Source organism: Plasmodium knowlesi (genome assembly GCF_000006355.2).
Source record: "Plasmodium knowlesi strain H genome assembly, chromosome: 14".
NCBI classification, from domain to species: domain Eukaryota; phylum Apicomplexa; class Aconoidasida; order Haemosporida; family Plasmodiidae; genus Plasmodium; species Plasmodium knowlesi.
This window is the reverse complement of record NC_011915.2, coordinates 2,278,774-2,293,368: the sequence shown is the minus strand read 5'-3', so window position 1 is coordinate 2,293,368 and position 14,595 is coordinate 2,278,774. Positions and strand designations below refer to the sequence as shown.

Below are 14,595 nucleotides of genomic sequence, written 5' to 3'. Positions count from 1 at the left end.
CATCTGGCTAGTGGTAAAATTATGTGCCTTCTTGCAATAGCACAGAGAGGCATACACTATTTTGCGTGTGTGCTTCTCCCTTGGGGAGGCCTAGCCAGGTCCAACCTTCGGAATGTCGAAGTGCTCGCTGAGGGAAGCTAAGTTATCATTAAACTTCTGCAGTCTTTCACGATAACTCTCCTTCAAAATTTTTTCAATTCGTTGTTTCTCCCTTTTCTTTAATACCAGCTGATATGCCTTTTCCGCCTCGGTTAAGTTCAGTTGCAAAACTTCCTTCAATTTTGTTTCATCGGCTAGCTTTCCTGTGCCATCCTTCTCACTCCCCCTTTCACGAATACTTGTTTTTCCATCTGCACTCATGACATAGTCCTTCTCCTGGCCATATCCTTGGTCATTGTACATTGTTCCACCTTCTTCATCGTAATTCCTCCTGTCCGCTTTATCTTCCGTTTTGTCTTCCGTGATTATTTTATTTTTTTTTTTTTTGCCATGTCTCCCAGCTGCGTACTTGGACTCTTTGGAGTGGCTACCTTTTTTTATTTTCGAATCCTTCAGTTTTAGCTTTCCTCCAACGAATTCACTGTCTTTCATTTTGTTCCTTCTGGGGTGCTACTCCTCTATTATGAAAAAGTGGGACAAATCAAAATTCTCCTTCAGGAGCAAACTGGGCGATCTTTCACATTATGTTCTTTTGGAAAAATTTTTACATGACCTGACCTGACCTGTTCAGGTAAAAAGAGGGGAAAAAAAAAAAAAAAAAAAAAAAAAAAAAATTAAATAAAAAATAAAAAATAAATATTCCACTTTGGAATGGCTAGCTGGGGGAAAGTGTGGAGATCATTCCGGAGTATGATTGGGCGCTACAACGGAGACAATTTGCGAATGTGTCTGCGTGTCTGTACTTTTATATGCGACTGTGGCACTCTGCAACTATTCCCTTTTGCGCCCGCTTCGGATATGCTATCTTGAGGACGCTCTTCTCATGACAACTCCTTCCCCTCATCCGCATATAAATAGTGAAAAATGAAAATAAGAATGACTATGGAAATGCCTGCAGGGGGGTGGAATGATAGGATGGGTTATATACACTCGGACGGATGACACACTCGGATAGTTCATACATTCGGGTGGACCTCCTCTCAGTCGCCGCGCCCTCTGCAATCACTGAGGAGAAGAATTTCGTGCAAAGTCCCTTCCAACTATGAAGCTAAACCGTGGGCAGAGCGCTTGGGGTCGCTCTCCCAAAATGTATGCAGTAAATTACCTAGGATGTTTGAGACTAAGTAGAGCTCATAGTCCATCGTGCGTTGTGGTTTCTTTGTGCTTCGTCTCTTCAGGAGGAAATTCTCACAAATGGGGTGATTTGTTGGCGTAAATTTTTTTTTTTTTTTTTTTTTTTTTTTTTTTGACGAATTGGCAGAATGGCGCGAACGCTACTTTTTGCGAGAAAATGCGTTTTCCCCTTCGACACGTATTTGCTCTAATTGTTGCGTTTGCCGGTTGAGCTGATGGTGCAGCGATTTTTTTCCCCGCTGATGGGGGTGCGTTTGGCGCTATGCCCCGTGGGATCATACTATATAGCGTTTACCATGTTTTTGTAGGGCCCTATTACAGAACCCTGGTTAGCCACCAACCGGGCGATAACCTTCACGGTGAACCTTCTTACCGACGTTATATAAAATACTTCAAATGGAAGTCACTTCCATGGAATTTGCTAGTTTGTACAATTCGTTCTGCTCGATCGAAATTCCACGCCACGTGACCGGCCCAGTGTTGTTGCCGCGACATTTTCGGCGGGTTGGCAATCGCACAAAAAGGACGAAGTAAATCAGGGGTGGAGGGAAGTATATACCTTCACCTGGGGAGGGTAACACTCCAACCACTTGAGTCCCGGCGCTGAATGGCCATCGGTTCTTATGATTATCACCCCAGGTACGATGATAGCATACGGCTCGCCCGCGCTGAGGAGGCACATGTGCGTGCTAGCTAAAAGGATTCCAAAAAGGAAAAAGGTTTTTCTCTATCTGAACAGTGGAGGATGGAGAGCCTTCTCCTCCATTTGTGTGGACAACTTGCGAAACATCGGAATAAGTGCGCACATAGATGCAGGAAAAACGACTTTAACAGAAAGAATTCTCTACTACACAGGCAAAATAAAAAGCATACATGAAGTGAGAGGGAGTGATGGAGTAGGTGCAACAATGGATTCAATGGACCTAGAAAGAGAAAAGGGAATAACAATCCAATCAGCTGCAACCAATTGTAACTGGGATTTTAATAATAAAAAATTTACCATCAACATAATTGATACCCCTGGACATGTAGATTTCACCATCGAAGTGGAAAGATCTCTGCGAGTGTTAGATGCAGCGGTTCTCGTTATTTGTGGAGTATCTGGAGTTCAAAGTCAAACATTAACCGTCAACAGACAAATGAATCGCTACTTCATCCCTAGAATATTATTCATTAACAAGCTAGACAGAGACGGTGCAAATGTGGAAAGAACACTCAGTACCATCGAGCAGAAGCTAAACTTGAATACTCTCCTTCTGCAAATGCCAATTGGAATTGAGCAGAAGTTTAAAGGAGTATATGACCTTGTGTCCAGGAAGTGCTACTTATTTAAGGGTGTAAATGGTATAATAGTGGAGGAAGTGAATGATGCAGAGGTGACTGCACATGATCCATCCTTCTCCTACGAAATGATGGACATGCTCAGAATCCGTATGTTCGAGAAGCTAGCTGATGTGGATGACGAATTTGCCGACATCTTCCTTAACCAGGAAATGAATGATATAAAGACGGAAGATGTGATTGACGCCATACGCAGGTGCACTATCAAAAATGCGATCGTCCCCATCTGCCTTGGCAGTGCCAAGAATAATGTAGGCGTCCAAATTTTGCTGAACTACGTATGCAGCTTTTTGCCTTCCCCCCGGGAGGTGGGTAGTTACGGCTACGTGTACGAAGGGAGCAACCACGAAGGGAGCAACCACGAAGGGAGCAACCACGAAGGGAGCGACGCCAATGAGGAAAACTCCGCCTCTTCCTCCGGTGCCACCGTTCCTCAGGGCAAAAACCGAAAGCGCGTCGATCTGCAGTGCGATAGCACCCTTCCCATGGTGGGCTTCCTCTTCAAAATACAAGAAGACTCAATGCACGGCCAAATGAGCTACTTCCGCATCTACCAAGGGAAGATAAAAAAAAAAGACAACATAATGAATATGTTAACAAACAAAAAAGAAATGATAAAAAAAATATTAAAAATGCATGCAAACATGGCCCAAGAAGTGAACGAAGCACATGCAGGGGATATCGTTGCAATTAATGGAATCAGCGGAAGAACAGGGACTACCTACACAAATGGAGTAGCCTCAAATTTACACCTCCTAAATATACATGTGCCCAAGCCAGTCATATCCGTGGCTGTGGAGATTGAAAAAAAAGGAGACATGACGAAACTGACCAAGGCATTAAATAAGTTCGTGAAGGAAGACCCAACATTTCACGTAAAGACTGATGAACAAACCAAGGAAATTATATTCGAAGGAATTGGAGAATTACAATTGGAAATATATAAAGAAAGACTAAAGAGGGAATATGGTATAGGAATCCAACTGAAAAATCCAAAAATAAATTTCAAAGAAACCATTACAAAACCATATGAATGTACATATACATATAAGAAGCAGAAAGGAGGTGCAGGATTATATGCACATGTTCATGCGATTTTCGAAACCGTATCCGATGATTATAATGAGACCAGTTATTGTACCTTCGTTAATGAAGTGGTGGGAAATGATCTCCCCAAAAATTTTATTTTGTCAATTGAAAAGGCCTTTAAAGAACAAGTTGAAAAAGGTTACCTGAACAGTTCAGAAATTATTAATATGAAAATGAGATTAATTGGAGGAAAGATTCATGAAGTGGATAGTAATGACTTGGCATTTAAAAGAGCCACCATTCATCTGATAAAAGAAAATTATCAGAACTTTGTTCCTGTACTTTTGGAACCAATAATGGTGGTGGAAATTATTTCACACTACGAACATCAGAGCAACATTCTCACAAGCATTACCAAGAGGAAGGGACTTGTAACGAATATTGTTAACCACATGAACGCTGTTCATATTTACGCCGACATTCCTCTAAAACATATGTTCAATTATATTAACGAGATTCGTTCCATTACACAGGGACAGGGTACCTACACCATGGAATTCGCCCGGTATGAGCAAGTCCCCAAGAGCGATTTGGACGAGATCCTGCGCTCCGCAAACAACGCGAATAAGCGGTGTGAATAAATCGGCGCCAATAAAGTCGTGTGAATAGGTATCACCATGTTAACTGTAACGGGACCCTAATATAATATCCCCCCCCTTCCTCTGCTTCAAAAAGGGCCTTCCCTTTATTTGGGGTATTTTCGTGTGCGCTCTATCTGCTTTTCACGCGGAGATCTTATATACACGGACGTGTAGCTTCAGGAATTTTTGTGAGTTTCCTCCCGTGAGTGATAGCTTTAAGAGCGGGGGGGGGAATGCCTAAACTTTTTTTCTTCTTTTTTTTTTTTTTTTTTTTTCTTTTTTTTTTTTTTTTCCACCTAACCGCAACGTCCATTGTAGCAGCAACTGCAACTCCCTCTAGGGGGCAATTTTATTTTTTTTTTTTTTCGCTCATCCAACTGCCTACTCCAACGTCGCTTCGTAGGGACGTATGGACTCCGCCATTCCGCTTGGCAACGAATCGGGGCGTTCTTCACCCAAAAGTAAAGCGGAAAAAAAAAGGGGCACCCTCAACACTGTCAAGCACGCAATGAGAGTTAGCACATGTCAAAACATACATATTCCCCTATGGGTGTAAGAATATGACCGAATACTACGAGGATATACGTCCCTTTGTGATATGCGATGTAGAGGTACACCCGGTTCATTCCTCTGGGTTCATCCCTCGACAGTCACAAAATGAGTAGCAACAAGGAAAAGTAAAAGGGAGGTACTTCTTGTGTCCCCTTTTTATTGAAAGAAAAAAAAAAAAAAAAAAAAAAAAAATGGAATCCTTCCTTCGAGGTATCCATTCAAATGTATATTTAAAGGGAAGGTATCATTGGAAAAGTACACTTTCTTCTAAAGGGGAACGGAAGAAGTTCTGCTGTTACCATCTGCGGAAAAGTGTATCGAGAGAAGAAGTGCCTCCTTTCAATGATGCAGGGCAGGGTGCAAAGCATCCCCACTGTCAGTTGCCTTCAAATGAAAACGACCCAACTTGGTACCACAACGTCGGGGTTAATGTGGAGGAGAGGGGGAGGACCGTCTCCCCCACGACGAAGAAGTTTCGTGAAAAATTGTTCCGTGAAAAATGGTTACATGAAATACGCCTGCGTGAAAAATGGTTAGAAGACAAACGCAGCGGTGGGTATTTCTCCAAAGAGAAAAGAAATGCTTGGCACGGCATACCCTCCAGTTGCCATTTTACACCCTGCAGTAGCCGCTTTCCCCCCAGTGGACGGCTATTCACATCATTTCAAAGCGGACCACAACCTAAACATAAACATAATCAAATCGTCCTCACCGACCAGTTCATAAACCGAGAGAATTTGAAAAAAGAAATTTCAGACACCCACAAAAAGCTAACTGCGGATTCCTTTATCGATAAGAGAAAAGAGGAAATTTATTTTCTTCTAAAAAGTGCTATTATGCCCAACCTGAAGGGGAAAATTTACTTCATCGGCTCCTGCGAAAATCATATATGGTATGCAGTCCCAAAAAATATGCATACGCGAAATCTTTGTAGAAGTATCCGTTTGTGTGTGTGTGTGGGGTGAATAGCTAGTCAGCTAGCTAAAAACACACTTAGGATAGAAAAAAAAAAAAAAAAAAAACATTTTAGTCTGAACAGTTCAGGCAGAACTGACCTGCACACACATTCGGGAATATATATACAAATATACGTCTATACATATATATCCATATACACTTGTGTATATATTTTTTTCTCCCCTTTCCCCTCACCGGAAGGATAAAAAACTCAGACATCGACTGCTGCATAGTTGTGGAAAACTGCGAAGACAAGAACAGCTACCTGTACATTTTGAAGGTCATTAAAAGTGCTATAAATCTCATTTACCCTTCGCTGACAGTGAATATCATTAAGGCGTCCGTTCCGATAGCTAAGATTTACAAGGAACAGAATAACATTTGCGACATCAGCATAAACAACACTGTTGCGATTGTGAATACGAAGCTCGTCTCGTCTCTTTGCAACACGGATGAGCGCGTCACGATTATAAACCGTGTGATTAAGTACTGGGCCAAGCAGAAGAACATCAACAACAGGTGGGAAGGCACGAGCGGTCGCGCCGGGCGCTTTGCTCCGAAGGTCATGGTGCAGATCCCCATCTTGCCCATAACAAAAATACATAACGTCACCGTGCATATCTCGTTTGCGCATACAAAGTACCGCATTGTCACCTTTTCCCCCTCTATCCCATTAAAACAGATCGCAAGGCACCTTCAGTTCGTATGCCCTATTTCTATTGACATATTACTTTCTGCAAAATCTGGAGACCCCCCTCTTGCCTCCATACAAGTGAGGACGAAATAGTAGGCCTCCTGCGGATTGCGCAGGGGTGGATAACCTCTTTTCCGTGTGCATTATCACATGAACGTGTACACACCTCCACTTGACAGGTCCATAGAACGGGAAAACGCATCCTCCTTCGAAATAAACAGCGAGTGTAAGTTTGGTGGAACGCAACGAAACTCATTCCTCCGTTGACGTATCCGAATATTAACCTCATGATGGTTTTCCCTATCCTCTTTCAGACTTCTTCCTCCAGGATGACGTGGAAATGCCCTTCTACACAGACGCTAGGTAACGAGCGTAGCGGAGAACGCTAAGATGAGTTACGCAAATGGGGGTCACTGCCCAATTGGCACTTCCTCCCTGTTGACAACTGCCCATCCTTCCCCCCACAGCGACATCTCGAGGAAATTGGATTCCCCCCGTAAAAACGAAGACGACGTATCGAAGTTGCTTTACGGGTTTTTCGAGGCAAGCCGAAAAAAAAAAAAAAAAAAAAAAAAAAAATATACATATACATATATATACCTGTGCATATGTACGAATGTTTTTTACACACCGGCGCCCCCCTACTCCGCTTCACCCGCGACTCTCCATTTAAACCCCCTTGCAGTTCTACTCGAGGAGCTTCTGTAGAAACGGAATAACGCTAGACATATACAACAATCAGATAATCGAGAACAAGGATATGACCGCCAACATTTTCTGCCCCATAACGAAAAAAATTGTAAACACTTACAGCATTAACACGTGGAAGAAGATGTTCGAGAAGATTCGGGCTGCGCATGAGAGGCTCAAAAGTGTAAGCACCGGAACTGCATGGATATACGGCGGAGTGCAGCCTCTACGACTGTGCGTCCCGTGCGATTGTACATAGGCACGCTTTTCCTTCCACCCGACTCTGCAACCCTTCTTAATGAAACGGTCCACCATTACAACACTTCTCGCATCTTTCCAACACGCAGGGGAAAAGCCTCGATGTCATTTGCGAAGAAACGAAGAATACAACACCCAACAGAAAAATTGATCTTAAAGGTAAATAGGGAGGGGCAGTAGAGTCCCCTAGGCGAAATGGCATGGGTGCCACACAAAAAAAAAAAAAAAAAAAAAAAAAAAAAAAAAAAAAAAAAACATAAGTGGTAGAACACGCTCCAAGCACGTATGTACGGCTATATAATTTTTTCTCCTTTTTTTTTTTTTTTTTTTTTTTTTTCCAGATCATCTGTTAAGGCGAAAACTATTTCAGGGCCTGTACGAGCCGTAGTTGAAGTGTATATTCCGCGTCGTCGCCATGTTAGGGGAGGAAAGCACCCTACCCTTCCTGCCGGATATTTTCTCCTCTTCATGATTGACCCCCTGCGATGTTGTTACCCTTACCTCATTTTGCAAGCTCGACATAGGATATACAATGCGTATGCAGCAGGATGCCCCCTCCTGAGAGGTCACTTCTTCTTCAACCTCCCCTCTCTCCTCTGCATGAAGAACGAAAAAAATGATTAGATTGATTTGCGCGTGTCGCTTCAAAAAAAGCAGCGCTTTCGCAACGAGTATGAGCCTGTTGAAACGTATTAAAGTTAGCTCATTAAAGGATGGGATTATCAAGAAAAGCATTTGTGAGGCACAGGGGAAGGTAACTGTAGATGATGCCTTGCAGTACTTCACCAAGTCGGAGTTGTTCTTTCTCTTCGTCGTTCCATTCACCTTTGCGTCTGCCTATATTGTTGCCATGTGGACCCTCTTCAAGTATATCTGTGACATTAGGGATGTAAGGCCTAGGGGAGAATAAACGGTCTTCACCAGGGACCTGTCGACCATCCATCACTCTACGTGTGTGTATACGTATCTGTATATGTGTCTGCCCGTTGATGTATCCCCCTTCGGATAATGGCTTCTGCACCGAGTTGAATCTACAAGTCGATGAGGACAGCTGAATGTCAACCTTTTTTTTTTTTTTTTTTTTTTTTTTTTTTTCACCTGACCAGATTGAACATTTCATCAGAACGGCTCGTTGGTTGAATGGGAAGGAGCCCTACCCATTTGAGTACCTGCGGGAGGGGCGCCGAACGAAGAGTCTCGAAGGGGTAGCCATACATCCTTGTCGCCGTAGCACCATACAACTACGCCGATACACGTTACGCTATTACATCCATATACGATACACCGATACACGTTACGCTATTATATCCATATACGCTACACCGATACATCCCTTTTTCCCCCCCTCTGCAGAGCAAATCGATCATCTTGGCCGTGAAGAAGTTCGAGTAGTTCACAGCGAGAAGATCTAGGTAGCATCCATGTACCTGCGTCACTGTGCCATCTTGCCATGTTATAGGAGTTGTCCATTTTTGCTAATGGTGGTCTCGATCCTTTCAGCGCGCTTATAGAGCTCCACGACATTTAGAGTCTTGACAAACTGGAGGAGCGGTATGATCTGCATCCTCTCCATATGTTGACAATTAACCTTGTAGCAAGACATGGCATCAAAGAGAGACAAGGAAGAGTAAATAAAATCTCTGTCTTCCGAAGCAGAATGTATTTCCATAATGATTAGGGGAGATAGTTGGAGGCAAATTTGCTCCTTCATTTCATAACTGTGCATTAGCATTTTTTTAAAAAAATATATCAACTTGACTTTTTCAAATTGTTGAATGTCTGTGGACTGATAAATGCAAATGCCAACGGTCAAAATTTCTACATAATGGGAAAATAAAAACTGAGCATAGGTTTTGCAGTAATTACAGACTTGACCAATAACGCAAAGGATGTTAATACAGATTTCTTTCTTCGACCGTAAGTTTATGGAGTACGTATTAAAAAGAATATCTATCATGTGGAGGAGGATTCCACTGTTTACTATTCCTTCACACATCCACTTGCTTTTACTTAAGTTGATATAGAGCAGTACAATTTTCTCGACGACATCACAATCATTCGATAAAATTAGCAGATTACATATTTTGTGAATTCCAAAATGGATAAGAATATTTTTCGTTTCATCATTGTTGTTTGTAATGTTGATTAATATACTTAATATGAGAACAATTGAATTTTTTTTTTTTTTTTTTTTTTTTTCTTCACATAAGCTAGCCAAAAAATATATGATCGCACTTATGAGCGAGGAGTCATATTTATTTTTGTAATCATTTGAAAAGATTAATAGCTTCTTTAGAATTTTTTTTTTTATTTTCATGTTTACTCCGTATTTGAGGATGCATGCGATGATTTGTTTGTAGCTGGTGTCGTGCTTATATCGGCAATGTCGGTTTATGTATCCACACTGGTGCAGGTGGAATAGGAGGAAGTCGCTAACTGAGTGGTCTTCGCTGTCTAGTAGCCGCTCGATTTTGGTGCGCGCTGCAACAGGGATAGCAGCTTTAGTGTTGCCCATACCAAGTGATTGTGTCGAAGTAGGTCCCTCGACAGGAGTGTTTTCCTCCTCCCGAAGAAGCTCCAGACAATCTTTCCTGTACCCCACGGAGTAATCCCTTTTGCGCAAGTGGAGAAGGAAATTCATCATGTCCTTCATGGCCTGCGCGATCAAGATGGTGTTGAGGTGTTTCTAAGCGATTTTGTCGTGGTGTGGAGTTAATGTCGATGTGGTATCACCTCTGTGTAGTTCCACCATGCTCGCGTGACCTACCAACATGCTATCCGCGTTGATAATGATCGCCCCCTTGATCAGATCCGTTACGTTGAACTTCTCCGCTACGAGGTGGGTGGAGAGGTGAAATATGGAAGAACATCTCAAGGTGGAAGGAACAGTTTCGGTTCATGTCTGAACCCATGATTTGGTAACCAGATAGAGATGCCTCTCTCATCACGTATGCATCTTACATAGGAACCCCGAATCTAGGCAATAGATTAGGTAGTCCGAGAGCCTGTGCAGAATTCGATTGATTTTTATCTTCTCGCTTCTGTGGGTATCCAGGAGGTTTACGCCTGTCGAGTGAATGAAACAGTTGTTTTGCGTCAACCCAATTGTGCAGAGGTAAAAAAAATTGTTTAATGGTAAAACAACTGTGCGGTGGAAAACACACCCGGAATCTGGTTGAGGATGACATTCAGGAGGTACTCCAGATTTTTCTCCACCTTGGTGTCCTCCCCCAGGAAGTCTATCACTTCTGTAAAAGGAAAGGGTTATCGCCACCAGGGGCAACACACTCATTAGCATGGGATAATCGACACATCTTGATTGAGTTCACTACGGAAAAGAAGAGTAATACACAAGAGGGGCGATAACTACGATACATTCCACTCCTTTCTGTGGATATCTGCACCGACCAGAGCTAATCACGACGTCTCCTTCCTTCAATATGATCAGCATAGATTTGAAAAAAATCTTTAGGTGGTCAAAGTAGGATGGCTAAATTCGGACAAGGGTGAAAATGTGTAGCTCATTTTGCAACGCACTTTAGGAGGAAAACACTATTCCGTTGCTTCTGAGCAAGTGCACATGTATGTGAAGAAGTCACTCTCTTCCCTTCACGCCCCACATCTTCACTTACCTTTATCTTTAAGGTTGATTCGAAATATCCATACACCTCAGGGTTGTAAAGGAGAGCATCCACTTGAACTTGTATCAGATTGGCGTAGCTGAGATGAGTAGAACAAAGGGAAGGAAATTTTCTTGTCAACTTTTGAACTTTTGTGTGGGTTGGAAGTGTGGGAATTATCATTCTCGCAGTAGGTTCGAGAACCCACTGTTCACTCATCAAGCATTATTTTATTTATTTTTTTTTTTTTTGTCAAAATCGTCTGCACACGTTCAGGCGTTGCAAACATATTTGCACGTTCATATGTTAATATGTTCGTGTGCTCGATGTTCATTTCTCATTTCTTATCGCTCGTATGCTTATTTCCTACAAGGTGTTGTGAATATCGTTGGGTGTGATCGAGTTGGCCACGACGTATACTTCTGCATACAGATCCTTATCGGTGACATTGAATTCTAAAGGGGGGGAGGAGAAGGATATCGGAGAAAAAGCAAGAGGAAGAAGCTGTGCAGTGTTCAAGCGTGAATACTAAATGGTGTGGATAAGAAATGGATCCTATAAACATACACAGGACATATGAACGAGTTTGGAACTTCCCTAATGGGAGGAGGTTCGATGGAGATACTAACCCTGCTGACTCTGGTGCGATATTTTAAACGTAACAAATATGTCTTGGCATTTGTCCAAAAGAGGGGGGATGACTACAATTGGAGAAGGCGCAGACAGGTGGCGTCAAAACTAGGAGAAGCAACAACCCCAATGGATACACATCGTTAGCTACACATCATTGGATACACATAATTAATTACAGGCTCCTTTGGAGAGCCCCACTCTACATGCCTTCTACTTACACGTCCTCCTCAAAATTATACAAACAATGGTGTGCGTCTCGTTCTTCAAGTAGACCTAAAGGAAGGGTGGGTTGTCAGAGTAACCATGTTTGAAAGGGTGTCCATGGAGGGAATTACGAGGCATAACATATGCTTACGTAAGCAAACACACAGGTAACACACTTCTCTCCGCTTGTAAAGAAAAAAAAAAAAAAAAAAAAAAAAAAAAAAAAAAAAAAAAAAAAAAAAAAAAACACCATAGCAACTCCCAAACCAACCTCATATCCAGACCACTTCGCCAAGTCGTCCGATAAGTTCATCCTCTTGTAGTAAAAATTTTTACGTATGATGAGTGGTATTTTGGATTTGTTCTGCGTGGAGTTCAGCGGGTAGAAGGCACGAAAATGAGTGTGTCTGAATTTAACTCTGTAGGTTGTTCTGCTTGCACCCCACACACACCTAGTGCTTCGATGCTGCTCTCACATGAATGCACTCATATAATTACGATTAAAAAATTGAGGTGGCTACTCGCCAGCTGATAAAAATTATTGTCCTCCGTCTGCAAAAGGTGTGCAGTTGTAGTGTGTGTTGAGATCATGAAAATAAAGCGCAAAATAGCACAATTTCTCTTTGGAGGAGTATCTCCCTGCATGAACATATGCACATGATAGTTTTCGCACATGCGCCATTCACTTTGCTCTTTTTTGTAACCCCATCCAACTCGATCATGCTTTTCTGGCCGTCTATTTTTATATTTATTTCTATTCCTATTTGAGGGAGAAAAAAAAAAAAAAAAATATATGAACAAGTCAGCAAAGTTAATTTTAGCTAGCTCCAGAAAAAATCACCTTGCGCTGCAAAGGGGAGATGCTTTTTTTTTTTTTTTTTTTTTTCTCCTCTCGCACATCACTTCACGCTGGATATTTTCTTATGTAGGACTCTCTCCCTCACCTCTTCGATCGATGTAGAAGGTACTCTCGTTCGAAACGGATGCAAAGTCTTATCAGGAGAAAAAAAAAAAAATGAAAACAGAATTGTGCAAGTTAGAAGATGCTTCAAATGGTAATGCAAAAAAAAAAAAAGTCTGCATAGTTCAACATCTAATTTTGAGTGTGTCTGCAAGCCGAAGGGTTGTATTTATACAACTTATTTCTCTGAGAGGCGGTTCCCTCAGAACGTTTGCAAAATGCTACCACTTTCGGCATCACTTTTGCGGGGCCTAACTTTGAAAGGACTTGTGGATGAAGAAGAAGTACTCGTCGAATACGACCTTGCGGTACCTGTGGGGGAAGGGGATCAACGTTGATGAGGTCGGTAAAAGAGAAGGGAGGTAGTCATTCAGGAGGAAATTAGCTCTCAAGGAGTTAACGTTGAATAGGTTAAGGTCAACAAGTTACTGTACCCCATAAGAAGGGGACATGGGGGGATCATTTCAACCTACCCGATAAACGGTTGCACGGAAAGATCGACCTTCCTCGTTTGTGAATGATGTCCTGTTCTGCGGCATCTCTCCTCGTACGTCTCGTTTGTAATTGGCATGTATATGTTCTTTCAGTAGTGTCAATTGTGGAAGTAGAAGGGGGGAGAGGGAGAAGTATGTCTTTATAATTATTGGATACGGGAATGAGGAAGTGTACAAGTATGTACACGGTACGCACATCTATGTGTGTGTGTATGTCGGGGTGCACTCTTCCCGGAGAAGTCTGTGTATAGTATTTTCAGCTGACCATGTTCAGGTTGAACATGTAGTACGTGCTGTATGCAACGCATAGTTGCTTGACGAGGATGCTCTTGTTTATTCCCTTGATGCCTATGTCGTTAATGGCCTATTGAGGGGGGGGAAGGTGAACACAGAGTGGACACGTGCGTATCACTACCTGGAGGAGTAAGACGACGCATACTCCTACACACCCATGTGCAGGCCCCTACCGCGCCCTCCTTCAGAGTGACATGCACATAGTTGGACTCGTCGCACATATATATCTGCCGGATATCGGCAAAAAATATTTGAAACTGAACTTGGTAAAAATCCTTCTCGTAAAAAAGCAAATTGTCGTAAGAAATTATCATGTAATACTTTCCCTTCTTTCGATATCTTGCTAAATTTTTGCACTTAACGAACTCAAAGTGGAGAACGAGCGAGTTCACAGATTTGCTCAGGCTCCTTTTCAGGTAGCACATCTTTTCGTGCGGGGTGTACAACAGGGCAGAACAGAACCAACGTGCAAACAAACACGGATGAGCGGCATTCTAAATGACAAGACTGGTAGTCCGCGCAAAGGGGAGTCAAACCAGTGGTTATTTTTACTACGTCCAAAAAGGAGGAGAAAATAATGTGATGTGTTGTGCTATGCTATTCTTTTATTTTATTATTTTTTTTTTTTTTTCCCCTTTTTACCTGAACAGGTCAGGTAACAAAATGCACATTCCAGCCAAAATTCTTTTCTTCCCATTTTGGTTTCATGGGGAACGTTGTCGGTATGAGCATCGGGACGACAAAAAAAGGTTGCTCACAGGAGAAGGTCGCCGAATGGACGAAGGCGAAAAGGTGTGTCTCTTTAGATATAAAAACCAGTTCCTAAATTTGAATGATTAAAGCTTTAAGAGTTGCGCACTGCAGAGGGGCAAATGGGAAGTCTCCCAATTGCTAACACATGAACAGAAAAAAAAAAAAAAAAAACACACACACA

General features: G+C 42.2%; 6 protein-coding genes across 6 annotated transcripts; 3 read left to right on the top strand and 3 right to left on the bottom strand.

Annotated features, from left to right (window-relative positions):
- Window positions 1-90: 90 nt before the first annotated feature.
- On the bottom strand, window positions 91-591 carry PKNH_1452600 (conserved protein, unknown function; the record flags this gene model as incomplete). The annotated part of the gene is made up of 1 exon (XM_002262370.1): window positions 91-591. One exon carries the CDS (start codon window positions 589-591, stop codon window positions 91-93), a length of 501 nt encoding a protein of 166 aa, XP_002262406.1.
- A 389-nt stretch (window positions 592-980) lies between these two features.
- On the bottom strand, window positions 981-1,301 carry PKNH_1452550 (dolichyl-diphosphooligosaccharide--protein glycosyltransferase subunit OST4, putative; the record flags this gene model as incomplete). Its single annotated transcript, XM_039113675.1, has 2 exons — window positions 981-1,051; window positions 1,265-1,301. The coding sequence occupies 2 exons, from the start codon at window positions 1,299-1,301 to the stop codon at window positions 981-983; spliced, it is 108 nt and encodes a 35-aa protein (XP_038970045.1).
- A 636-nt stretch (window positions 1,302-1,937) lies between these two features.
- On the top strand, window positions 1,938-4,304 carry PKNH_1452500 (elongation factor G, putative; the record flags this gene model as incomplete). Its single annotated transcript, XM_002262369.1, has 1 exon — window positions 1,938-4,304. One exon carries the CDS (start codon window positions 1,938-1,940, stop codon window positions 4,302-4,304), a length of 2,367 nt encoding a protein of 788 aa, XP_002262405.1.
- A 743-nt stretch (window positions 4,305-5,047) lies between these two features.
- PKNH_1452400 (nucleotidyltransferase, putative) lies at window positions 5,048-7,843 on the top strand (the record flags this gene model as incomplete). Its single annotated transcript, XM_039113674.1, has 9 exons — window positions 5,048-5,748; window positions 6,015-6,332; window positions 6,496-6,585; window positions 6,687-6,733; window positions 6,822-6,870; window positions 6,975-7,050; window positions 7,193-7,381; window positions 7,545-7,614; window positions 7,797-7,843. The coding sequence occupies 9 exons, from the start codon at window positions 5,048-5,050 to the stop codon at window positions 7,841-7,843; spliced, it is 1,587 nt and encodes a 528-aa protein (XP_038970044.1).
- Window positions 7,844-8,071: 228 nt separating this feature from the next.
- Window positions 8,072-8,847, top strand: PKNH_1452300 (conserved Plasmodium protein, unknown function; the record flags this gene model as incomplete). Its single annotated transcript, XM_002262367.2, has 3 exons — window positions 8,072-8,344; window positions 8,562-8,660; window positions 8,809-8,847. 3 exons carry the CDS (start codon window positions 8,072-8,074, stop codon window positions 8,845-8,847), a joined length of 411 nt encoding a protein of 136 aa, XP_002262403.2.
- A 61-nt stretch (window positions 8,848-8,908) lies between these two features.
- Window positions 8,909-14,086, bottom strand: PKNH_1452200 (uncharacterized protein; the record flags this gene model as incomplete). The annotated part of the gene is made up of 17 exons (XM_002262366.2): window positions 8,909-10,111; window positions 10,223-10,287; window positions 10,417-10,521; window positions 10,620-10,703; window positions 10,864-10,945; window positions 11,088-11,175; window positions 11,446-11,530; window positions 11,705-11,776; window positions 11,927-11,981; window positions 12,184-12,276; window positions 12,411-12,464; window positions 12,617-12,672; window positions 12,857-12,904; window positions 13,130-13,185; window positions 13,347-13,453; window positions 13,633-13,731; window positions 13,835-14,086. 17 exons carry the CDS (start codon window positions 14,084-14,086, stop codon window positions 8,909-8,911), a joined length of 2,604 nt encoding a protein of 867 aa, XP_002262402.2.
- Window positions 14,087-14,595: the final 509 nt, after the last annotated feature.